General features: G+C 41.7%; 4 protein-coding genes across 5 annotated transcripts; 1 reads left to right on the top strand and 3 right to left on the bottom strand.

Moving 5' to 3' along the window:
- Window positions 1–2,935: 2,935 nt before the first annotated feature.
- kcns3b (potassium voltage-gated channel, delayed-rectifier, subfamily S, member 3b) lies at window positions 2,936–4,432 on the bottom strand. The gene has a single exon (XM_085372623.1). The coding sequence runs from the start codon at window positions 4,430–4,432 to the stop codon at window positions 2,936–2,938; it is 1,497 nt and encodes a 498-aa protein (XP_085228749.1).
- Window positions 4,433–6,811: 2,379 nt separating this feature from the next.
- Window positions 6,812–12,931, top strand: LOC146617259 (uncharacterized). 2 transcript variants are annotated; one of them, XM_085371961.1, is made up of 21 exons: window positions 6,812–6,834; window positions 6,914–6,972; window positions 7,061–7,147; window positions 7,273–7,394; window positions 7,537–7,680; window positions 7,825–7,923; window positions 8,004–8,174; window positions 8,475–8,577; window positions 8,886–9,100; window positions 9,375–9,525; window positions 9,613–9,824; window positions 9,904–10,018; window positions 10,131–10,330; window positions 10,405–10,519; window positions 10,592–10,761; window positions 10,849–10,943; window positions 11,148–11,278; window positions 11,941–12,130; window positions 12,244–12,382; window positions 12,604–12,697; window positions 12,861–12,931. In XM_085371961.1, the coding sequence occupies exons 1-21, from the start codon at window positions 6,812–6,814 to the stop codon at window positions 12,929–12,931; spliced, it is 2,706 nt and encodes a 901-aa protein (XP_085228087.1). The 2 variants fall into 2 exon arrangements, with proteins under 2 accessions (XP_085228087.1, XP_085228086.1); XM_085371960.1 differs by having other exon boundaries at window positions 7,825–7,938.
- A 3,994-nt stretch (window positions 12,932–16,925) lies between these two features.
- Window positions 16,926–21,465, bottom strand: zpax1 (zona pellucida protein AX 1). The gene is made up of 21 exons (XM_085371808.1): window positions 21,446–21,465; window positions 21,284–21,360; window positions 21,116–21,211; window positions 20,912–21,036; window positions 20,566–20,709; window positions 20,405–20,485; window positions 20,165–20,329; window positions 19,979–20,075; window positions 19,689–19,906; window positions 19,457–19,613; window positions 19,173–19,381; window positions 18,973–19,090; window positions 18,706–18,905; window positions 18,480–18,594; window positions 18,240–18,409; window positions 18,075–18,163; window positions 17,855–17,985; window positions 17,565–17,754; window positions 17,280–17,415; window positions 17,070–17,199; window positions 16,926–16,993 (listed from the first exon to the last, which is right to left on the bottom strand). The coding sequence occupies exons 1-21, from the start codon at window positions 21,463–21,465 to the stop codon at window positions 16,926–16,928; spliced, it is 2,736 nt and encodes a 911-aa protein (XP_085227934.1).
- Window positions 21,466–21,810: 345 nt separating this feature from the next.
- Window positions 21,811–24,361, bottom strand: ttc32 (tetratricopeptide repeat domain 32). Its single transcript, XM_085371809.1, has 3 exons — window positions 24,235–24,361; window positions 23,859–24,025; window positions 21,811–22,570 (listed from the first exon to the last, which is right to left on the bottom strand). The coding sequence occupies exons 1-3, from the start codon at window positions 24,348–24,350 to the stop codon at window positions 22,443–22,445; spliced, it is 411 nt and encodes a 136-aa protein (XP_085227935.1). The 5' UTR covers window positions 24,351–24,361; the 3' UTR covers window positions 21,811–22,442.
- Between the last annotated feature and the right edge of the window lie 1,702 nt (window positions 24,362–26,063).

Here is a 26,063-nt window from a genome sequence, read left to right as displayed (position 1 = left end):
TCTGTCATTGCTATAAGTTGCTGAATTTCATTGAAATTTCTCATCACCACATTGCTGCCACTCTGTTTACACCCTTCATATATAGTTAGCTGACATCCAACTATATATATGAAACCTATTATTACTACTGTAGTTAACTAAGGCACTTTTAACAAATTTTCATTTTTGGCTTATTGAGGATAAAATGCTTTCTGCTACACAATCAGTAGCAATCCAGTAGATCAGAATCCCTCTGAATCCCACCTGAAAATCACCCGATGTCACCTCATGAAAGGCTTCATTTTTCAGCTTATAAACAATTAATTCCAGTTGATCTCACCACACAGAAGTTTTGAGGTATCCATCATTTTTACCAGCACATGCAATTTTCTCCTCCAGTAGAAGCCATGACTCCACTGCACTCTGTCTCTATAACTGTTCATCTTTACTGTGTTGACCTTTGAGGGAAGGAGTCCAAATAGTAATACAGAAGTATAAAGGTCTGCATAAAAAAATGGAAGCATCTGCAAACAGTTATGAGACAGGTGCTGAATAATAAACTGTTTGGCTTCTGGCAGCCGGTTCTTTCTTGTGAAACTTTCTGGCATCCAGGCATTTACACTAAAATAAAAAACTGTAATATTTGAATTATTTGAGGACTGGAAATGGAAATGCTTGCAGAAATATGTGCAACCTAAGAGCAACATCAACTAAACATTTGAACCTAGGTGCAACTGTTGTCATGCTACAGTGCAAACTTAATAAATAGATAAGAGACACCACCTGCTATGGGAAATGGGCTATATAGGAAGCCTATACAAGATATTGAAATCCACTTCCCTCTTCAAAACCAAAGCCCAAGAAGCCACAGGGCTGTGAGTAATGGTGAGGAACAGATATCTGTGCAGTTATCTGTTGCCAACTGTGTTGCATTGTCAGCTGAATGTCCTGGGGCAGATTTCTTAACACATACAGAGATATACATGCTCACACATACATTGAATAAAGATTACAGATTTGGTTTTCAATTAAATATTGTCCTCACCGACTAAGTGTAAAGACATATATGAGTGTGTACAGGTTTTTCAGTCGTATAAAAAGTCTTTTTTACAAAAACTTTTAGTGTTCTTTTGATGTTTATTTTTGTCTGCATCAAGAAGTCATAAGAAATTGTATCGTGGCCGAATAACGGAACCTCGACTTTAGTATTTTACTCTGTTGAGAGGTGTTGTGCCTTATTATTATCACTGCGCAATATTCACAGCAATCTACATTTCAGAAAAGCAGCACTACCATTTTATTGTAACCATTATTCTAACAGTGCCTCAAATGTATGAGATCGTTACTTCCTTTCATTTTGTTGCAGCGGATGCTTCGGGGCTTTAACGTGAATGATGTCTAACTGTGACCTCTCAGTGAAGGGCATGAGGTGTGAGCAGTTCAAACAAGAATTGAACGGAGAGCAGAAATCGTCCAATATTTCCCTTTATTCATGTGGTGACTCCTCACATGGTTTTTTTTGTTTGTTTTTTAGAAAGATATCCTGACAAATACGGACAGTCGTGCCTATGGAAGGATGCACACTGCATGCATGCCTGCAAAATCACTGTCACGTACTGTATGCCATCAACTGTGCTCTTCACTTGTGCATGTAAATTTATTGATAATCAGTAGGTGTCTGCGCCAGTTCTGTCATTACAATAAAATGCAACTGACAAAGGCAATAAACCCAAAGTGTGGAATAAGCAATATGCTAATCTGGTTACTGAGCACACCTGATACACGAAACCAAGTGATCGAAACTCATTTGTTACTTCTAAGGAATAATCAGACGGTAATGGCGTTTATCTGTTCAGGTTAAGCCTCAGTTAGTCTGTGTGTTTGAACAGAAACCGGCTTCTCGTGCAGCCTTTTAAGGTGCTTTTAAATGTTTTTTCCTCAACCGCCATCAAATTCATGTTTGAATTGTTTCCGTTCAGCTGCATGAGCACCTTTAGACGCCTGCAGAGAAAAGTTTGGTAGGGCAGCGTCCATCCAAGCAGAAATTATAACAGGGGACAGGAGATCAATACATTCAGGGAGAGATAAGGCTGAAGAATACCACAAAAAAGAAGGTTTCTTTGCATTTTCAAAGTGTTGCACTCCTCAAAAATTAAATTCGACACATTGATTACCTGATGTGAGTTTAAACTCGCGAGAAGAAATAAATGCAAACGCCTGAATCTTAAGCTTATCTGAACAGGCACAAATGAGCAGCACCTGTCTTGTGAATTTTATTTCATGTCCACATGAGTTCCCCTTTCACCGAGATGCCAGAACTGTCCAAAACGAACAAAAACGAAATAAAAACCCGGCACATCAGCGACTTCCACGGTGCTCTGAGAGGAATGTGACACCTCTCTTCATCAATTTTTGTGCCTAATTCTACTATTTTTATTACTCTCTTTCAAAATGCACTTATTTTTGGTCATGCAGCCAACGTTGAGATCTATAACGCCATTTTTAAACATCAAACTGTGCTGTTGTCATCCTAGACTTTTGCATTTGGAAAACTCTCTGTCTGAACTTTTCAGCAAGCAGGAAATCAATAAAGGACATTACTTTGAAAAACATTAACATTATGGCCTCCTACATGCATCATTGCAGTTTTCTCAAGCAGAAAATGGGCTTTCAAACCTCTGAGCAAGGTTCAGATAATTCCCTTTAGATTTCCCGGTTTTAGCGACGCTGTATATTTCAGCCACAGCTATTCCCCTGTAGACAGAGAGCGGGAGAGAGAGAGAAAGAGAGAGAGATAGAGGAGGGAAAAAACTTCATGGCCACAATATTTCTCTGTCAAATTGCAGGGGGAAGACAGTGCAGGAAGGCAGGGTCAGTGATGGAGCACTCTGCCCCGAGAGGCAGAGACTGACTCGCAGTCATAAAGGGAGTGATGCTCGGTGAAATGGCAGGAATCTCATTTGGCTGCTCCATTTTCACAAGCGTCATTATCGTACACCTCGATGTCCTGGAGACTGGAGGCGTCCGTATCGTCCCCTCCGCTGCTCCCACTGTTCCTAAAGGCGATGCTTCCTATAAAGGGGTACACGCTTCCCGTTAACAGTTCCCTGATGTTGTAATGAGGGAGTTCTGGGTCTTGTCTTTCGGGCTTGGTGATGCACTGTCCCTCCATGGCTTTGTTTCTTTGATAGTACTTTGAAAACTTGTTAAAGATGATGGTGATGGGAAGAGCCACCACTAGCAGGCCACAGATGATACACACGGTGGCCACAATCTTCCCCGCCACCGTCACGGGGCAGGTGTCCCCGTAGCCGACTGTGGTCATGGTGATTGTGGCCCACCACCAACCTAAAGGTATTGTCCCCAAATCGGTGTCCTCTTCCTTCTCTGCGAAGTAGATGAGAGCAGAAAAGATGGAGATTCCCACTGAGAGGAAGAGAAGGAGCAGGCCCACCTCCTGGTAGCTGTGGCGGACGGTGGCCCCCAGCGCTCGCAGTCCGATGGAGTGGCGAGCCAGTTTGAGGATTCTGAGAATCCGCATGAGGCGCAGAACCTGCACCACTTTCCCCACGTTTTCTATGTCCTCGTTCTCCTCTGCGCTATCCTCGTCGGCGGTCTCCAGAGCTAAAGTGGCATAAAACGGCAAAATCGAAGCGGCGTCGATTATGTTCAAGGGGTTTCCGAGAAACTTCCGTCGGGAGGGCGCGACAATTAACCTGATTATGAACTCTGCGGAGAAGCAGACGATGCAAACCGCCTCCAGTCTAGTGAGCACGGGGTCCTCGATGGGCCTGTCACTGTCATCCACACGCTGAAACTCTGGCATGCTGTGAACACACATGGCAACGATGGAGGTCAACACCACGCTGAGGGAAGCCACAGCAATGATCTTCGAGGCTCTCGAGTGACCCGGATCCTCCAGTCTGAGCCACATGTAGCTGCGAATTTCTGCACACCAGGCCCCTTTGAACTTGGCGAGGTCTTTATCGAGAGCAGAGAGCTCCTCAAACGAGGAGTCGAAGCTCGGCTCCTGCTGGTCTTCGCTCCTGATGTCCCAGTCTCTGTCCTCGATGTACTCCTTCCTCTCGTGGTACCAGTTGCTGCAGCAGGGGCTGAGGTGGAGCTCCTTGATACCCCAGTACTCAATCTCTTGACAGAAAGAAAAAACGCACAACTCCTCCATCATGTGGATTTGTCCCGTGTGGTAAAAGTTAAGCACGCACAGGAAAACCCGAGGATTCCTGTCAAAGTAGTACTCCTTCTCAGCCGGGCTGTAGTCGTCACACAGCTCCAGGATTGCCGCCTCGCTCTGGCAGCACAGCAGACGAGCCAAACGCGTGTGAGGAAAGCGGAGCACCATATCAGGATCCAGTTCATGCCGTACCCCTCCCACATTGAGGTGGACCTGGTCCTCCTCATCCCCTCGCCGGTGGAGGATTTGCCCATACCCCATGATCCTGAAAAGACATTTACAGTGAAGTCAGTTCATTCTAGCAGACTTTTTGTGTCTTTTTTTTATGACAACTAAAATGCCCACAAGGATTCCCCAGTGAAGACTAACTGTAACGTTTAAATGGATGGTTTCTATCAAGACACATTTGACTGCACTGTTTGTAGAATACATTAGTCTTCGGAAGGAGGGAGGGGGATCAATACAGCAAACACAGGAAATGGCTTATACTGAGAGAGCAGAGAGGCATGAGGTGCTGTCACATGTACAGGATTACCACTAGAAAAATATCATTTTACAAACTGATTTCCAGCCCTCGTCTACATTTTTGTGTAGATATTTTTAAACAGTTGAATTCTAGACACTTAAGTGAAGCTGAGTTTTTCAAATTAAAGTTTTTTGTTTTTTTAAATTGGTTAATAAGGACCTGATAAGTCTGTTAATTATAGGGTCTTAATGCAAAGGTAGAAAAACATACCTGTATTCGGAGCGTTTCTTTCCATGAAAAAGAACTTTTATCCTGCCGTTTTGCTTTTCATCTTCTCCTGAAATGCCGCACAGAGCAGGTCAGCGAGGGAGTGAGGCGCCGCAGCTCCCCGGACGGGACAAGAAGAGCTGGAGGCGGGACAGAAGCACGGAGGCAGTTTGTTCCCTTTTCTAGGGAACAGGGAGGGGCGAGGGAGGAGAGGAGAGGGCAGCGAGAGACTGGGAACACCTCTTGAGAAATTTATAACGTATGTAACCTAGTCGCTTTATTTTAAAAGAGCCTCCAAAATTATTATGTTTCTGTCCTGGGCTATCACTTACTCACTCTTTAAATGTCACTTCAGATGTGCTCAATGTCCCTTACAAACCCCACTTGTTCTGTATTTGAGTGAAACAGCTGCAGTTGAACCAACGCGGAGACAGCGCACTGGCTGCAGAGAGCGAAGTAACTAATAAATGACATTTGAATCCACTTTGAGAAAGCGCTGCCGGGAGGCGAACTGCCAAACCAGACTCTAAAACGCTACTCATCAAACAGCTGCTGTTCAACGTTTATAAATCAGGTTTTATAACTTACCAAACTCCGTGTTTTTTATCCCCTCAAAGAAAGAAACCTCAGCATCTCCCACAACTTCTGTGTGCGATACGGAAGACCAAAACGGCCAAGGTTAAGAAGCACAAAAAATTTGACACAATAAATGCATATGCTATAAAAAAAAAAAATTAAAATAAATTAATGCAGGCATTAAAAAAAACTGATATAATTTATTTTGTTTGCTTTTATTGCTGGATTGTATAAGTATTTACTTAAGGTATTTTTTTTTTAAATTTAATTAATAATGTTTTAGTGGAGGAAAATAAATAATAAAATAAAATGAACTAAACAATAAATAGGGGGATTGATGAAAACCTAAATAATACAGAAATATGAAATTACTTCATGCTTTCTAAATTAACTATAATAATATTTTATGGTGCATTTGATGATAATTTGTCTGAAGTATCTTTGTTTGTTTTAATTTTTGATTTTTAGCAGTGAAATCATAACCATAAAATCAATTTCTTCACTTCCTAAAAGCACAGGGGATTTCCTGAGTGCTTCCTGCTCTTTAGGACTTAAAAACTCAATTTGCCATTTTAATATCCATGCTTTCTGAATAAATTTGTTTACAACAGTTCAGGGCTACAGAAGTTTATAGTTATTCTGCTCTTCTGTGGCGCAACCATCATGAACTCACAACCTGCACAAGGACAATCTTCTGACCTCAGTGGCACCTCTCAAGACCCCAACTTCATTTAGACTTTTTCTAATTGGTTTTAGAAAAAGTCAAAATGAATTTGTGACATTTTTGAATTTGCACCACTCATTTCAACTTCGGCAGGTTATTGGAAGATTGTATGAAAAATCTCACACCTTCATTTTGATTTTACTTTATTCACATAGACTTGCTCCCTCAACTGAAGAACGTAAAACCAGCAATTATTAGCAATAGTACAAAACACTGCTGCCTTTTTAAAATTCATTTCTGCTTTGGTTTTGTACTATAACTTTTAATTTTTAAATGCTGTTCAGAGTTTGGATGAATTCTCAGTATATAAGAAAACAAAACAAACACACATGCTTCATTTTATTAATTATTTACTTTACAACAGTTCATTTGGTTGGACAAGCATATTTGAATTTAATTCCAGTACAAGTGCCGTCAGCATTTTTGCAGCTCTGGTTAAAACTCACTTCCACCCAATCAACCTCATCAGGCTCCAACGAGATCCACCTGTGTGTGGCTGCAACCTCCCTCATCTTACCCAAAGAGGTGCCTTTAGGTCCCCTACAAACTTCTTTAAAAACGGCAAAAACAGAGACGCTAAGATTACCACTTCCCCACCTCTTGTGCCATGGGTCACTCATTAGGATTGGGGTTTGTAGCTTTATTTTTCTAAGAACCTTTTTAGTCAAACTTTCAGATTTTTGTCTTTAACTGACTAAGTTTTTTTCAGGTGGTTCATTCTTTTGGTAGTTGTTATGAACACACAGGCTCAAAAGAGGCCCCCTTTAAGTAAGTTTTATTTATTTTTTTAATTTTTCCTAAAAATGTCACTTAATCAAACTACTGCCTACTTACTCACGTCAATGTTTATTTCCAGATATCACCGCTCAGTGTCTGGGGAATGTGATGCGTGTGGATGTTGGTCCACTTGGAGGAAATCTTATGAAAATTACTGCCGTCATGAGTAAGCTTTTAAAAAAAAAAAAAAAAAAAAAATTTTCTTTGGCTTCTTGCCTCTTAAAGCTTAATTTTTCCCACTTTTTTTTTTTTTTTTTTTTTTTTTTTTGGTGTTCCTTATCCTCTCCTCAGATAACACTGCAATTCCTCTTACGCCAAGTTTAGCCTCGCAGTGTGGCATCAGTGTGAAGATTGATCTGCTGGGAAACGCCTTGATTTATGCCTCTCTTCAAAACTGTTTTGCTCACAATGTGGTAACGTAACAAAGATAAAGACAGAATTATTAGAGGTTGTTTGTTTGTTTGTTTTTGTTTCTTTTTTTCAAAGCACCCAATGTGTCCTATGCTTCTAGTATTAACTTTTTCTTTTTTTTAAAAAATATTTATTTTTTTGTAGGACGATAAAGAATTCACCACTGCTTTGCATGTTCGACTGCATGGAAACCAGTTGTTTGAAGACGAGGTGTACCAGGTGGTTAAAACTTGCCGCTACACTCCCTGGGCCTTCAGGGAAATCGTCTGTGACCACAGCTATATGGAGGCAAGTGACTGCAGCAAAACCTTCTGTGGTCATGTTCCCATCTATATGACAGTGGTGCTATAGCCCATAAGAGCATCAAGGCTAAAACAGTTCCTAGAGAGGTGAGAGATGGTTTATCATTGACTCGAAGGGTCTTGTTTCTAGGTGTCCGTGAAGAGGGCAGCTGCAGATGATTATGGCCTTCCTGCATATTCAGAGCAACAGGGCAGTCCAGAGTTTGCTTCTACTCGACAAGCCGCAAAGGTTGGAGCTCGTTTGGCCTCTAGTCTATTCTCAGACCCCATCTCTGCATGTAAAGTCACGATTTGGTGTTTGCCTTACAGAAACGCCCCATAGACGCAGGATACATAATCACAACAGTTGTGTTCTTCACACCTGAGGAGAGGATCATGAAGGCGACTGAGGCCCACCAAAGGGGGTACGGGGTAGGAAACACTCCCACCAGGGTGATTCTCCGGAGTTCAAAGTCTGCACTGGCAACGTACACCCAGACTGTGAGTAAACTGCAGATCGCATGCTTTTCACACATGCCTGACATGACCTGGCATCTTGTTCTACAGACAGACTCTGGTTAAAGTACTTGTAGCCCATTAGATGGCTCACACTTGCAGTCAGTAACCAATTGGATTTAGATTCATTATATGATCAGACTACCTTTTTAAACTTGTTACGGTCTGACATTTGACAAGATAAAGTACATATGGCCCATTAGCCTACATTTCCATGTTCTAACGAACTGCTCTTTTGCACACATGCTTTATCTTCAATGTATTAAATGTTATCTCACCCTGCAGGTAGCAGGGGTGCCCATGAAGGTGTTCAAAACCTCGACTATCTTTGAGAAGCAGTGGCTGACTGCTCGAGTTGATGCTGTAGCTGCTTGTCCAGTGCTGGACGGTAATTAAACTCTAACCATGTGAAAGCTGCAGGGAGCCTGTGTCATCTTGTGTTTAAAACCTGAAGGCTTTAGCAGTTAAATCTGCAAATTTGTTTTTTCTAGTCTTCATTATTCCTAGGGTGGTGATGCATTTGGACGTTTAGAAATATTAACTTGCTGTCTGTCCCAGGTTTAATATGAAGACTTGTATGCATGTGTGGTTTAGAAATGCTAAGCTGTTAGCAAAGTTGTCTGCCAGCAGACCTTGTAGCCTCTAAATCCTCTATAGTAGTGTCTGTTTTGGCCTCATATTATGCCTTATGTGCAGGTCATAGTGTTTCCTTCACGCCCACCATGATCACTTGGCGCCTGCCCCAACGCATTGACCCCTTAATGTCCTCTGGGCGGGTTCAGCTCTTGGAGGTGTACTTAGGAATCAACGGTCAGACGCTTGATCCTACTCAGATGCCGGCCAAGCTGTCTACCGACGACTCGTACATCATTGTTCAGCTTCCTGTTGGGGCCGACGGTGGATACTTTAAGGTGAAAGGCAGTTCTTTTTATAAGAAATCAAGATTTGCATCAAGTATATACTGATAAATGGCTTCCTTGGCCTTTTAAGATGGCAAAGTAGTAAAAGCCACTTCTCACTGTGAAATGAGGGCCCATTTCCAAAGCTGAGCCTCCAAAAGAGTTGCTCTACAAGCATTAAAGCAGGAATCTTATAAAGAATTATTACAGCTTTTGTTCTGCTTTTAAATATGTTCCATTAGGAGTAGTTATAATGACAAATTCTTGGTTTTAAAATGATAAACAGAGCCATATCCAGGGAAATCGGTATCTCCTCTCCTATACAATCGAACCCATGCTGGAGTTGCTCTGGACTGAAGATGGAGAAGACACAAGATACAAAGTCTTGTTTCCCATCACGACGCCTTTGTTGTCACTGAATCTTCAAGTTTTTGACGGCGAGTCTCTCCATTCCACTTATCATATATTATGATTATTTGTGTAAAGTGCAAGCTCACTGAATTCCTCTTCTCTCGTCCCTACAGAGACTGTTCCGAAACAGCAAGTGTTTAAGCTGGTGCTTGGGCATTTTGCTCCTGACGTGGCGCTGATGAACATCACCTTCCCCTCTGAGGTTTTGACTATAGCACAGTGCCATGCCAGAGGCTTTAACATCAGAGAGCATGTGTCCCCTAACAGCAGCTTGAAAGTCTTTACACTTGAAGTGCCCTTCACAGACCCTGCCGTGCTACAATCGGTAAGATGTAATTTCAGCTTGGGGGGCAGAATATTAATGCATATTTAATTTGACTGCTAATCTTTCCATTTCCCTACAGAGAGGAATGGGATTTATAGTCTACTCTCTTCACCTGACCTTTGGTTTGCTGGTGCTGAATGAGTTTGCTCCATTTTCTCACACGGTTTACCTGGAAGCCACACTGGAAGAAAAGGGTCTGTATGGCTGTTTATATACAAATGTAAACACACAAGCCTGAAATGTTTGTCATGACCTTGCACCAGCTGCAGGCCAGGGTTCTTGATGCCTTTTTTAATCTACCTGCAGTTCCTCCTTCCATCTCTGGAAGCTGTGATTACCAGAACTTTTATGTCCTTGTGGAACATGGAACCTCAGACTTCAACTTTCATACCATGGTGGGAAAGCGACTGCTGACACCAGGTTTGGCTCAGCAGTATGGCTACATGGAGAATGGAACTCACTTCAATCTTGTTGTGCCGTTTGCAGCCCCTGATGTTGAGTTTGAGGTATTTTGTGCTTTGCTCTAGATGAGAATCTTCTGTTTAATGTCCTGCTTGCTCTAACTTGAACAATGTTTCAGGCTATTACACCAACTTCCATTAGGACCAGAATTGACGTGATCCTGAAGGATCCAGAATCTAACGTGCCCATCAGTGACTTCTCGATGGCTTGCAATTTCTTCTCATCGCTTACTGGTTGGTTTGGGTTTCTTGTTGTTTAAATTTCATTGGAGAGTTCGAGTCGAGTGTTTAAACTTTTCTTTTCAGAGTGTTTCCCTAATGGTACCATAACCACTCTGGCTGTGAAACTGGAGTCTGTTCCCAGCCTGAACCCCAGTGAGCTCACGCTGCTCGACCCCACCTGCGGTCCAGTCTACAGTGATGACCGCTACGCTTACTTTGTCTTCACTGCTAACTCCTGTGGGACTACCAGAAAGGTACTGTCACTGCACAACTTCATGACTAATACAGACTATTAATGGTGAGGCTGATCTGATGTATTGTCTTTAACTTTGTTCCCTTAGTTTTTGCCCAATGCGATGCTCTATGAAAATGACATCTCTGTGCCACATGACCTCGAAACAAAAAGTACATCAGACTCTGAGGAAGCAGAATTTGCGTGAGTGGCTGATCGTTATTAGGAAAATTAGGAGACTAAAGTTTTTAAAAGTAACTTGAATCTCTGGATTAAATGGACTCCTTCAGCTTTGCGTTATCCCTTATTCAATCTTTGATCCTGAGACAAAGATGAGTGTCTGTAGGAATTTTTCTCTCTGGTCTTTGCACTTCTGACTGCATTCAAATCTCATGGCTTGTCTTCTAGGCTAAAGGTTTCATGTTACTACGACCTCAACACAACCCACGCTGTGTCCTTCCACACCAGACCTCGCAGGAGTGAACCATATGCTGAAAATGCAAAAGGCCAGCTGCAAGTGGCAATGAGACTTTCTTTGGGTATGAAGTTGGCATAATTTCATTTTTCCACAACACAAATACAACTCCAGCACTGGAGAGATTTAAGATTCTTCTCCCTTAAACTGGAAGTCCTCCTCAAATCATTAAGCAATTTTAAATTAATCTTTAACTGCCTTTACTAACTAAACCTTACTGCTTTATCTCTAGAAGATCTAATAGTTTTTGAAAACATTTTAAAATTTCTGGCAACTAGATGGTTCAGACTTTAAAGGTTGCTGTCATCAGCATGTGGCTAATTTTTCCTGCTTAATGTTGACAATCAGCTTCAATTGTTTTTACTCCAGGAGCTCCTATAATCTAAAATGCCTTGTCTATTGCGTGTAAGGAGTTGGTATTAGTTTTCGTCATTCTACTTTGAATTTATCCCTAGGCGCAGCTCTCATTAAAGTAGCTAAGCCTTAACTAATCTTAGTTTTTATTCTAACATCCCAGAAAATTTGGATATTGAGCTTTATGCAAGAAGCAAATCAGGAATTTGTTCTGGGAGCTGGCAGCTCCCAAGTAAGTAGGTCCGTGCATGGCCATAATTGGCGGGTGTATATGCAGCATTTGTGAGAGGAAAAACCTCAATGTCCTGAGCTGATTATATTGTTCAAAGCCTCCTGTCATTATGTCATTTCATGCTGTCTCTCTGCACTTAGACGACTCCTTCAGAGAGTTTTACAGACTCGAGGACTCTCCCATCATGAAACATCTCCAGCAGCCGCTGTATTTTGAGGTGGAGCTCATGAGTGCAATAAATCCTCAAGTATCACTGGAGCTGGAGAACTGCTGGGCGACATTGGATGAGGACAAGATGTCCCAACCCAGATGGGATCTGATCATAAACGGGTAACGCTCAGGCTGGTGTTTGCGTATTAGCATAAGCTCTTCCTTCATACTGATGCAAGGATGGGGTAGGGGGACAAAATTTAACTTTTTAATGTATCTTTGAAATTGTCCAGCTGTCCACACACAGACCCACACCATGTGGTCTTCCATCCAGTGTGGACTGATGCTAGGGTTCAGTATCCCTCTCACTTAAAGCGCTTTGAGGTCCAGATGTTTGCCTTTACTGAAAATGAAGAGGATCTAAGTCCTCAGGTAACTCAGCCTGTTAAAATATATATATATATATATATATATATATATATATATATATATATATATATATATATATATATATATATATATATATATATATATATATATATATATATATATATATATATATATATATATATATATATATAAAAAAATATCATCCATGGTTCAGAAAACTGCACATGCAAATCTGTACTCATAAAAACACTTGCATCTTCTAGGTCTTTGTCCACTGTGACGTTGTGATCTGTGATACCAGAAATCCATTAGGTGGCATTTGTAATGGGCAATGTTCAGACCCAGAGTACAGAAGAGGTATAGTATGAGGTCTTTTATAATGGAACCTTTTGTTTCAAGGGTTTGACCCAGAAAAAGAAGAGAACATGGTGTGCCATAGTACTTCTGTCTCAGACTAATTTTCTTCTCAGCCTGCTGAAATTGGTTACTGTTAACTTTCCTCATTCTCTTCTCTCCACAGGTAAAAGACATATCTCAGAGGAACAAAGTTCAAAATCATTTGTGACATTTGGACCAGTAATTATGAGTTGATACAATAAAGATTTTTTTTAAATTCACCTTTATTGTCTGTTCTTTCCTATGCTTTGCTACATGTGGAAATTTGATTTTCCACCTGTAATTCTGAGTATGTAGTCAGTTGTGTTGCCTCACCTATCAAATTATGTGAGAAGTCATAATTCAATGTACCTCTTTGGGTTAAGGACTCTTGCAGAGGTGAGTGTGCATTCACAAGAGGAATACTAGTGACCATGTGTCTTAAAAGACAAATGAAAGGTTTATGATATGGAGAGACGTGTGGTTTTGAGATGGTGGCACTCACGAAAACTCCAGTCAAAGCTGGAGAAATGAAGGTGCCAATATTTTCATTGGGGGGTGCCAGACGAGACATGATTGGAGGACGGCTTAGCTTGGAGACAAATTGCTCTGTCAGGCAGGAGGAAGACCAGAATGTTAGTGTATGACAGAGGATGCAAATGAAAGATCTAACGTGGTGCCTAAAGTAGCCAAAAGACTGATTAGAATCTTAATAATTTAAAGTTGCTTTTGTACTTTAGAAAGCCCAATAAATATTTGTAGTTGTCTTCGAAATGCATCAGTATAAAGTGACTCATTTTACAGCCCACAGGAACAATTTCCACACATATTTTCAGAGGCATTAACTAGGATTTCTGTAGTGTGGTGGGTGCATTTTTCCACTTCAAAATATTTCTTCATAAATAGATACTCTGGAATTTATTTATTTTTTAAATGACATTCAGCAGCTCCTGAATGGTAAATGAAGCTAATTAAATCAAACGGAGTACTCTGCTTTCTTGAGCAGTCGACCAGTGCATCTTTCCATAGTAGTGTAGTTCCAATGAGGCCACTTTCGCCATCCTCTGCACATCTTTCTGATCTTGTGCTATCAGGAGGCTCTCAATGGTGGAACAACAGGATTGGAGTTAATTCAGTGTTATTGATACAGTGCCAAATCACAACAGTAGCCTTAAGGTGCTGTATATTGTAAGGTAAAGACCTACAACAATACAGAGAAAACCCAACAGTCAAACAATCCCCTTTTAACTGGAAGAAACCCCTGGCAGAACCAGCCTTAGGGGAGTGGCAGCCATCTGTCGTTACCAGGGGGGTCAGAGGGGAGGGAGACGGGATGAAAGACGCACTGTGGAAGAGGGCCAGAGATTAATAACTAATGATTAAATGCAAAGTGTCGTATAGATGTTGTATAGATCTTCAACACTTCACTGTCCCAGTCCTGCATCCCGCCGTGCCTAAAGTCAGCCACAATTGTCCCACTGCCAAAACGTACTAACATTAGCAGCCTGAACTACCGACCAGTTGCTCTAACACCTGTTATAATGAAGTGCTTCGAGAAACTGGTCCGACGTCACATCATGTCCTGCTTGCCACCCAACCTCGACCCGCTCCAGTTCGCATACAGAGCTAACACATCAACTGAAGATGCCATTGCTACAACGCTCCACACCACCATCTCTCACCTGGAAGTGCAGGGCCGTTACGCCAGGCTGCGCTTTGTTGACTTTAGCTCTGCTTTCAATACAATACTCTCGGACAGACTAATAGTTAAACTGCTGGAAATTGGACTTCCTTCTACCACCTGCCGCTGGATCAGAGACTTCCTCTCAGACCGTGTACAGAGAGTTAGAGTGGGGCATCATCTTTCCTCAGCCCTCAGCCTTAACACCGGCTCTCCACAAGGCTGTGTACTGAGTCCCCTACTGTACACTCTGTACACACATTACTGTTAGTTCCCACCCAGACAACACAGTCATCAAGTTTGCAGATGATACCACTGTGGTGGGGCTCATCTCAGGGGGAGATGAGACAGCGTACAGAGCTGAAGTTCAGAGGCTGTCAGATTGGTGTGTCGATAACAACCTAGACCTCAATACCAACAAGACAAAAGAACTGGTAGTTGATTTCAGAAGGAGGAAGTCTGAGCTGCAGCCTGTCAGCATCAACGGGGAGTGCATGGAAAGGGTCTCCAGTTTCAAGTTTCTGGGTGTGCACATAGACACAGACCTCCAATGGAGCTCTAACACCTCTGCGGTTTTAAAGAAAGCCCAACAGCGTCTCCACTTTCTGAGAATCCTCAGAAAAATGGACCTGAAGAAGGAGCTGCTGACCGTCTTCTACCACTGCTCCATTGAAAGTGTACTGACATATTGCATCGGTGTGTGGTTCTCCAGCTGCACCACAGCACACAGAAAGGCACTCCAGAGGGTCATCAATATGGCCCAAAAAATCATTGGACATCCTCTTCCCTCCCTGAAGGACCTGTACAGCACTCGCTGTCTCAAGAGGGCACGCAGCATTCTACGGGACGGTACACACCCAGGACACGGGGTGTTTAAGCTGCTGCCGTCTGGCAGGAGGTTCAGGCTGCTGAGGTCCCAAACAAATAGACTCAAGGACAGCTTTTAGAACAGGGCAATAGCCCTGATCAATGCAAATAGCTGACCTGACTGGCTACCTATTTACCTATTTGTTTGATATGCATGTTGAAGGACATATCTGGTTAAAGAAGATGCTTTCCGTCAGCACTCATTCATTATTCATTATTATTTGTATTTGTATTCTATTTTTATCTTATTGTATATTTATTTTATTTTATTCTACTGTATATAGTATTTTATTCTGTACAGTTGTGTACTGTATTTATTCTTATTGTATTCTAATTTTTGCCTCATAACTTTTGCACTGTCCACTTCCTGCTGTGACAAAACAAATTTCCCACGTGTGGGACTAATAAAGGTTATCTTATCTTATCTCCATCTGCTCAAGCCACTTCTGTGCGGGGGCGTCTGAGCCGGTGTTGCTGTAAATGTGTCGTCTCCTTCTTCCCTGGAAGCACAAGATGGATGCTGACTCCACTTTCTGGCAGTCAGAGCAAGCAAAGTACTTTAGTTTGTCCATAAAAGTTTTGTCAAAGCAATTTATGGCTTTCCCTGTAGCCAGTGATTGTCCTTATTCCACATGCATTTTGAGTTGTGCTCTATACACTTACATTTCAATTAGAAGTTTATGGGTGAGGGTGTGATTTTATGGCGCATCTATACAAGACTACATAAATTAAAGGACTATGACAACATCTGATCTGTGGCAACCATAAGCTGCCTTTTGTGAAAACTGGATTATAAAAATGAAACCAATTTGATTTGCGGTGCAATTTTAACCCTTGACGAGTTGATTCTCAAATTAGTGAATATCAAGAGCAATTTTATTTCATTAAGATCTGATTAAAGACTTTTTACCCCTCCAAGCCACTTAAACTATAGGATTAAACAGAATTATCAAACCACAAAATTGTAGCTTAATTGCCATCATAATTTACAGGTGATTAGTTTAAAGTATAGAAGTTTGCACAGACAAATTAAAAGCTATGAAGGTGCACAAATGCATTGTCACTAAAATATGATTATGATGAGAAGCAATTCTGTTAGATGAACTTGCTCAACTACAGAAGTTCTGTAATATGCCATAGTAGCACAATTGAATACTTTGTTCTGCATTAACCACAGTCTGTACCATTTTCACAGTCACTAAGAATCACTCAGCATTTACGAGCCATGGGAAACAGCAAGATGTCAGCTAGAAAGACGAAGTTGACTCCGCCACACTGGGTTGTGAATTGAGCACCCCAGCCACAGAGTATTGCATTTATGAACAGTTACTACACCCTTTGGAAAGTTTTAGCAATGCTGTACAAGTAATTTAAGCCTAATGCTTCATGTGAAGCTCAGCCCATGACACTACACCATGCAGTTTACGTCACATTTCAATGCCCTTTTGTCTGAACACTGAGTTCAGGACAAGTGCAATATGCAAATTCAAGCGGCATCGTTTTAATTAAACTGATACGTTTACATTTGAGGCCTTGTTATAGCCAGTTAAAGATGTCAGACCAGTTTAGAACTTGAGGCCTGCATCTACAACAGTCATGACCCAGCTTACAAATTGAAAAGCTTAGACACCATATAGCTTAAGATTTATTTTTATTGAAATATCAATTTGAAAGTAGGATGGGTCCAGAGGAGAGCTGCCATTGGTGGGTTGACTCTGTACTTCTTTGCTCTGCAAATGGGAAAGAAAAAAGTCACCAACTGCACTTCAAACTTGTCCCAGTCTTACTTACACCATTAACACTTACCCCTTTTAGCACCTTTGAGTCCTTGAAATTTAGTGCCCTTTGTGCCTGTGGGATGCACACACTGGCCTCTGCAGATGCCATCTGGTGGGCCATTTGTATTACAAATCACTGCATCACAGTGCACATAGATCTGTGGGGAGACTGGAAGGTTAAGCACACATTGATACAGTATTGCATTAGACAGCCCTATGACTAGATTGCCTGAATCACCTGATCTCTCAGAACTTCGTTGTTATTGGTGAAGGTGAACATCCTCATAGAGAAGCGTTTGACGTGGGATGGCATGGCAATATTATCCTTAACTGGATGGAAGACTGTCACATGGGTGTCATCGCGATTCTCACAACTAGTGAGAAGAATATATAATTTAAATGTACCATGAAGACTCATTTTCCAAGTGAATTAACCACCCACTCTAGACTATGGCAAAGTTAGCTGGACTACATAGTTGAAGTAGTGGAGATTTTCCACTTTGGCATTTACTTATGCCATCACCTGTTCACAATGATGTCCCATTGGGGTACAGATGTCCTGTCTTCTTGAAGAGTAGCCCAGCAGTTTTCCACGATGAGCTCCAACTGGGGGTCTGTTGACTGCATCAGCACCACCTCAAAAAACAGGGGGTCTCTCAGGTATTTCTTCAGTGGATAATCTTCAGCTTTGTAAAAGTGCTGATAAGCAGCATCTGGAAGAGAAGCTCAATTAGAACTCTAAGGCAGTGTATACACCTAAAGAGAACAGATGTCAAATTCTCCACCTTGTAGCAAACCGACTGTCAGACTTACCCTGGGCTTGCCTCATTTGCACCATTAGCAGCCCTGTTCCAATTTCTGCTCTAGGATCATCACTCCTTGGTTTGTGACTGAATGCAACAGTTTGTGTTTTGTTGACCATGTAGTAGCAGTAGATGGTTTGCCTAAACAGGATGGGGGGAAAAAAACCCACCACATTTTAAACTTTGAATCAGCAGTTCATCAGGATAACTCACTGGTCAGGTCTACCTACCTGTACCCAGGTTCAGCAGGTGAGGTTTTTGCTGTCACCTTATGATACAGGCTGATCTCATTTTGATAAACCATGTAGTTGTCAAAGAACTTAAAACAAAAAACACAAGTTGATTAACACATTTCCCAAAAGGCACTTTCAACTGATAAAGGTCTGTAAACGTACTGTTCTACTTGTTCCACATGAATCTGCAGAGAAAGAAAAGTGGGCAAAGCGATCGTTGCTGAAAACTGGTCTACAAGACCGGTCCTTCAATGTTAGCTGACTTGGGACGAGACTGGGCACAGATTCCAGCTTCACAGCCACTGCTGTTATTGTTCCATTAGGATAGCATTCTGAAGAAAGTAGACATTATTATGATTGTGTTTGTTATTTTAATGAGTAGTTTAAGTGATCAAATCTTACTAGTTGTCATCAAGGGAAAGCTGCAGGCCAGGGAGAGGTCACCAAGCACCCACTGATTGTTTGGTTCCCAGAGCACGATGTCAAGTCTGGCTTGGATGGAAACTGAGGAAACCAGCTGCAAGAAAATGTTCAGAGCACATTTAATTTGGATCCTAAGGAGACTGGCATTTACAGGGCTTTTCCGGTCTGTGCTTTGAAGGTTTTCAAAGAGTCATGTTATATACACCTCAAAGTTTGAGTCTTGGGCATTGTAGGGCACTCTGAGGATCAAGTGTGTGCGGTTTTCCTGCAGCTTGTAGGCTTTAGCCAGGTCGGGGGTTAGCTGTCGCATTCCAACCGCGGTCTCAAAATTACGGTCTTGACTGCCATATTTCACCCTGACGTAAAAGTGCTTCTGATCACAGGTGCCAGTAAGTGCAGGCAGCACTGCAAGGGAAAGAAAAGTCAATCTGGAGTTCAAAGCTCAATGTGCAATTCTAGAAAAGAGTCTCACCAACATCCTGCAGAGACGCCTGCAGTGTCACCTCATGAGCAAAGGAAGTTCCATCAGGCAGGATGATCAGCCCAACGGTCAAAGGGAGAGAGTAGGTTGTAACCAAGGGTTCGGGATTCTTAAGGGGGGGAGAAAAAAAAAAGTTATGTTGGCAGTTGGAATACAATCTTTAGTGCAATTTCCAATAGTTGGCCACATACGGTCTTCAGGACAACATCGGCATTGAAGGACACTTGTAAAGAGAAGCCCTTTGTGCCATTGGTGTAGATGTGCTCCTGGACAATCAGGCCTCTGGCATTGCTCTCCTCCACAGTGAGAACACCAGTAACAAAGGTGATGTTCTTCAGCTCCACATCATGAAAGAAGCCCCCCAACATGACGCTAAACACACCGTCCTCTGGAACCGTATCTGAGGAACAAGCCACACGTTTAGGCTTTTTCTGCAGGCTCGACTTTCAGTTCTTTACTTTTAAGTGGGACTTACAATCTTCCACTTGGGGAGGTCTGGGCATCAGAGGCGTTGTAATGGGGAACAAAACCTTGTATTTTATATCATCTTGGGTCCCATCCGCCCTCCAGAGTACCTCGAGCATTGGCTCCACAGTGTAGGTGACATAGTACTGGTATTCTGGGGCATGACTCTGCAATTATTTATAGCATTTTAATAAAACGCACATACAAACACACAAGTCGCATGTTGAGGTAGATTTCCAGACCTTGTAGTAACCATCGGGTGAGCCCACTGGGATCTCGGCAACAATGTGAAAGTCTGTGGTGGATAGTGTGTACCCTCTCGCAGCCATCTGAGACCTATCCAGCCTCTGCCCATTGATGCCCATGTGCATCTCTACAATTCTGAATGTGCCGTCCATTAGAGGGGTCATGCGGCGAGGGATGTACCAAGAGATCACACTCTCAGTGAAGAGTACGCCCCCTAGAAGAGAGGAAGCAACTTCTTGACAATTCTACACTTTAATGCTTACTGTGAAGAAGGTTTGATGCTCACCTGTGGGACAAGCTGCTGCCAAGTTCACGATACCCAGACCACTTTCTGCCTTGTTGTAGACGCTCACCTTGAAGACTTCCATGGGGATTCCAGCCACCTTAAGGAAAAATAATAAAAAAAAATATATGGACTTTACTGTCAGTTTTAATTACCAGAAATAATTATCCATTATGAAGTAATCCTTACATCCTCTGAGAAGGTCTCTGGTGTATTGTAAGGGCTTCGCATAATCAGTCTGTTAGAGGTAGTCATTGCACTGTAGCCAGCTTGTTCAGCCTCCCTTGGCACCATTACCACTGGTTCAGGGGTGAAAAATGTCATCTTCCAGATACCATGTGATGCACCAGAGTCCTGCAGCAAAATGGAACATTTTGAGCCTTCATTGGATTGCATTTAGTAATTTTCTTAACACTATAATCTAGGCACCTCAAGCAGATATGAGTCAACATTTTGATCCTGAGCCGGCCGCTTAGTTTGTGGATTAGCTTTCATCAAGTAGTTTGACACCTAGAAGACAAGACAAAGCTAATTGAAGAGTTTGAAGGGCATAAGTATTAAAGTAAACCTGGCAGTGTTACGTAACCCACTTCCATGTAGTTCCTGTCACAGAGAATCTCTTTAGGGGCCCAGCGAGTGTAGCTGCACGTTTGATTCACTTCATGAGTTACCACATCTGATGGCCTCTGGCTGTACATTTGGAGTTTCAAGCCAATTTTAAATGTTGCATCATCCTATAAGAGAAGTGTAAGCAGTTAGTTCCCCCTGAAAGTCTGTTCCTGATACACTATTACCTGTACTCATTTGCAAAATTGCAAAACTTGCAGACCTAAACTTTTAAGGTTTCTATTAAATGGAAGGTTGGAGTAAAATCTAGGTGATATTTAAATTTGTAATGTTTGGAAAGAAAAAAAGTTCCACCTCAGCTCAACATACCTTGTTGTCCACAAAGCAGCCCATCAGAGACATGTAGATTCTTGTGTTACCCCAGGGGTCAGACTCCATGCTGTACCCACACTGAGCAGCCAAGGTGGGTGTCAACAAGACACACTGGGTGCCATCTGGAGATGACATGCAAACATGAGGGATCTCTTCTCAAAGCAATGACACAGCCTGTTCCCAATTAGCCCTTTAACTCACTGATGGCTTCCACTACAAGCTGGTTCCCCACTGCTAAAGCCTCATCCATTGACAGCCTCATTAGATTTCCTAAACAGTCTGCCTTTAAACCACTGCCTGTGAAAGAAGACGATGGTCAGGTAGTGTAGCCTCAATTTGATCTGGAGCAGTTTAACGAGTTAGTCTTACTTGACTGTGAAGCGAGCTTCGTATTTGGCCATGCTTGACCTAAAACAATTACTGCAGCCATCAAGTTCCATAATAAACTTGAAGGGGGAGAAAAAAAAATGCACATTTTAGAAAAATTAGAGTAACTGTCAGAAAACTAAACAAGACTTAACTTAAACTTACATGTTTTTAAGCCGCCACATGTCGCAGTGTCAATGTAACCATGCAAAAACAAAAATTTACTGAAACCAACCACAACCAGAGCTTGGCATTGAAACCCCAAGCAAGACCTACCACCAACAAACCAGCTCTGACGCAAAAGAGCTGACTGCTTCATTCAGGCGTCAGCAGCTGTTTTATACAGCAGGTAATCACCTCTGCACAGGTGAAACGCATCAGTGATGCTTCCTGCCTCACTCACTGTGGGGAGGCTCCACTTATGATGCCTTTGCTTCTCGTAGGACATCACAAAATCTGTATTTGTGTGAATAAGCAAGCGCGAGACAGACATGTGTCATTAAAAAATTTATTGTCATTGATTTGTGATTCTATTTACATTTGTCTATATTATATTTATATTGTCTTCTGTGTATGTTTGTTGTTTCTATATTTGCTGACTTCCTTCCTTTAAAACCACATCACCTTGTATTAAAACTTAAGCTGTGTCTGAGCTTCAATTTAGGACACAAAGTGTGCTTTATGCAGCTGAGACATTCCTCATTATTATTTTATGTCAGCTTCTGATTAGGGTTCATTTAAAGTCACAAAGCCTCTCCTACAACCTTCAACAGGGGGCTTCAACATTTATCAAGCTTTCACCTGATGGGTCGATAAGTCTGCAGTGTCCAGTCTCAGTCTTATACGGCCCTTTATAAAGGGATATCAATTTTTCACTAACTGAGAGGAGCTTGAGTCGGTGTGAAAAAGGAATATTAATGCTCTTCTTAAAAAAAAATCCATCATCTGTGACCCCTGATCCAGTGGGACGTCTGCTTCATCAGATCAATTATCCTCTGATTTTCAGCTCTGTCTTTCTTTGTGCAAATGATTTTATATTTAAAAACAAAAAAATGACAAGCGAATAAAAACAGTTGGACAATTAGTGATATTAAGTGCACTGGTGTACATTTTGTTATCAGCAGGATTAGAGGTTACACGTGACATGTAGGTTCAGAAGCTGTCAGTATCCCCTGTTTATCTTGTGCTCCTGGTCCAGAAGTGTCTGTTGAAGGCTCACTTTGGCATCTTCAAAATCCGGGTTGAGCTTTAATGCCTGCTGGAAATCACTCTTGGCATCGTCAAAAAAGCCTGTAAGATAATAAAAATTGTAAATACATATTAAATATAAGGGTATCTTTTATAATAAACTTCTAGGCTGGATTTTAAAGAGTCAGCAGTAAAAGCACAAGGGTTGTGGCAACTTGCCACAACCCTTTGCAAGTGCAAATACACAGCTCCATCTAGTGTCATAGAAAAGAAAGCACCAAACAGTTACAGGATAACAGTTGACGATTTCAGAAGCCTTTACTGTTTCTACTGTCTTGCATTTATTCGTATATACAATGTCTTTTGCCTTTGCTGTCTTTGTCCTTTCTTGTAATCATCTTTAGTTTTCAGTGGAGGTGCAGCCATCCACAGATCATCACATCTCTTTTTAAGCCACATTTTGTGACAATATGTTAAAATTTGTGTATACGTGTAAGTGTTCTGGCTGCCAGATTCTGAAAGAGTTTATGTTGTCCTACTAATGATTTGGATAATCCTACAAATAGAGCGTTATAGTAGTCTAACCTACTCGATATGAATGCACGGACCCATTTCTAAGAGTCAGTTTGAGATGATATTTTTCTAACTATTGATATATATTTAAACGTAGAAAGCACATTATGCTAATTAGCGATCGAAACTGAGATCAAAATGATAACATGGCTCCTGTCTTTTTCAAAGTGTTTCAGAGAAAAGGGTGATAAATAGGTAGGTACAGCTGTGTATCATATGCATAAAAGTGATAGGATATATAATGATCCTTCATGATAGTACCAAGCAGGAGCATGTCAGAATAATGGACCAAGAACGGAGGAACCTCCGAGCTTTTATTTTTGCAGATCTAAATGTACTACCTGAAACACAAAACTCTCTGTGAGTCTTTGATAACAGCTGTTTCTGTGCTATGATTGGATCTAAAAACCTGACTTGTACTTGTATCATAAATACTGTCTAGCCAAAATAGTTTAAAACACCTTTTCAACGCAATTGGAAGGAGTAATGTCATTCTTCTAATAGACGTAGTGTCATCTGTGTTTCAGATGATGATTATGAGGAAACACAGGCAAGTCTGCTATAATGGAGATGTTCAACCTATATGTTGACCTCACACATATAAATACACAGTGTGTGCTTATATTTCTTTATATGGTATACAATGTTAGTGGACTGTTTTCAAATAGGACCTACAGAGGTTAATAAAAACGAAGCAGAGAAAAAGACATTTATTTTGAAGGTAATGGGCGGAAGCTGAGGTGGGGTTTTTTGGCTGTTGATGTGAACTGGCTTGCTGCTGCGAGCTGTCTGTCGCTTAATTGTTGCTTCTTCTTACCTAATCTATAATGAATTAGTCCTCTGTTATAGAAAGGCACTTCAAACTGGCTGTCAGCTTGTGTCGCAGAGGTGTAGTCATCCACCGCTTCACGAAAGTCCACCCGGAGGTACTTTATCTGCCCGCGGTTGTTATAAGCAGTTGCTAAACTGCTTGCTTCACATTCCCTGTTCAAATATAACACAGTTAAAACCCCCTTTTAAAATCATGGCTACAGTTAAATGTGAACATGAGAGAGAGGAAGGGAACTGAAATTAGCTAGCAGTTAGCGACAACGGGTCACAAAATTTAATGTGTAACAGAATGTGTCGTAACACCACCATGTTATAAACGACAACAGCTAGCCTTTAGCGTCTCCAGAATAAAATGACGATACCTGGACTGTAAGCAGGAAGAAATAAACTTTGTGTACAGCTCTTCTGCCATTTTAAAATTCTCCCTTTTAAACTCAGCGTGGGCGTTTTCGAGTATCTGGGAATTATTCTCCTCCATGTGTGCGAAAGGTTTTCTTGTTTTTCACCTGCGGATGTGACGTTGCACTACAAACTGTCCAATCATAGCGTGGTTCACATGTCGGCGTAGATCAGTGAGGGTTCATGGTACTAAACACGAATAAAGTTTTAAAACCTTTATTAGTAAGAAAAAATAAAATAAAAAATCGTTTTTATTGTTTTGAATACTACGAAGCACCATTCTCTATGCTCTTCCTCTTTCCCTCCTGCCTGGCAGCTCCTTATAAAGCCAACATCCTTCATCTAATCTCTATCTTCTATACATGTCCAAACCATCAACTTTGTCTGTCTTGTGCACTAATCATTGCTTTGGACGGTTGATCCAAGGTATAGAAACTCATTTACTTTCGCTGTCTCTACTCTATCATTCACAAGCAGGTCTTCTGCTTGACTTTCATTCCTCTTCTTCTTCCCTACTCTCACTACAGATTTGACATCTACAAACAGCATTGTCCACAGAGACTCCTGCCTGACCTCATCTGTCAGCCTGTCCGTCACCACTTTCTGAAGCTTCTCAGAGCATCTCCCTCATGTAATACCACCCCCACCTTGAACCTGTCTGTCCTACTGCACACCCCACCACAGTCTCGCTGTCCTCATACATGTCCTGTACCACTCTGACATATTTATCTGTCACTCCTGAATTCCTCATCTAGTACCGCAGCTCATCTCTTGGCGCCCCATGACATGCTTTCTTTAGAGCCACAAAGCCACAGTGAAGCACCATCTCTGTATGTCTCCATCACATTCTCAAAGCAAACGTTGCATCCGTAGTGCTCTTTCATATTATGAAACCAGCTCACTGATTGTCACCTGTCCTCTTAACATACCTTTAATAATACTTTGCCATGTCTTCATGGTATGGCTCATGTATCCCTCTGTTGTTACTACAGCTCTACACATCATCCCTGTTCTTGAAAACTGGTCCCAGTACACCTTCCTCATTCCTCAGGCATCCGATCGCTCCCAATAATCGCATTAAACAACCTGTTAAAAATCCACTGGTGTGCCATCAGGACCACCTGCCTGTCCCCTTTCCATCCTCTTCATAGATGCCCTCACCCCCTCCTTACTAACCTTTCTCCATCTGTTCTCCTCTCTCTCCCATTTTCTTCATTTAGTTGTCGTAGAAATGCACCTTTCCTATATTATTTTCTTTGCTCATAATAACTACTAAACTACAGCTTTCTCTGTTTTTCTTGATTTTTCATGTGTACACACATTTGTGGAAGAGAGATTATCTTCTTATTGTTTTACTGTGCCTCTCAGGGGGCAAACTATCTACCTGCACCATCACCTAATAACAAGAAGGTCCTGGGTTTGAATCCACCAGCTGGCTGTGTGGAGTTTCCATGTTCTCTGTGTCTCCATGACTTCTCTACAGGAACTCTGGCTTTCTGTAGGTGTGAGTGGTTGTCTGTCTCTATGTATTAGCTCTGCGATAGATTTGAAACCTGTCCTGGATACACCCCGCCTCTTCCGTGATGTCAGCTGGGATAGACTCGAGCCCTAATGTGAACCTAAATTGGATATGTTGTGGAAAATGGATGGATGTTACAGAAGACAAAACACCATGTGAGTGAAAACCAAACTGTGCTTTCTTTTTCTAACAGCAGGTGTCAGACTCAACTTAGATTTGATTTAAAAAGTAAATGATGCAGTTAGTGCAAATAATATTGATTATATCTATAAA

The sequence above is a fragment of the Diplotaxodon limnothrissa genome, linkage group LG15, assembly GCF_057381915.1.
Source record: "Diplotaxodon limnothrissa isolate DT_005_m linkage group LG15, D_limnothrissa_male_GT1.1, whole genome shotgun sequence".
NCBI classification, from domain to species: domain Eukaryota; kingdom Metazoa; phylum Chordata; class Actinopteri; order Cichliformes; family Cichlidae; genus Diplotaxodon; species Diplotaxodon limnothrissa.
Note: the sequence above shows the minus strand (reverse complement) of the source record. Positions and strands in the feature narration are given on the sequence as shown.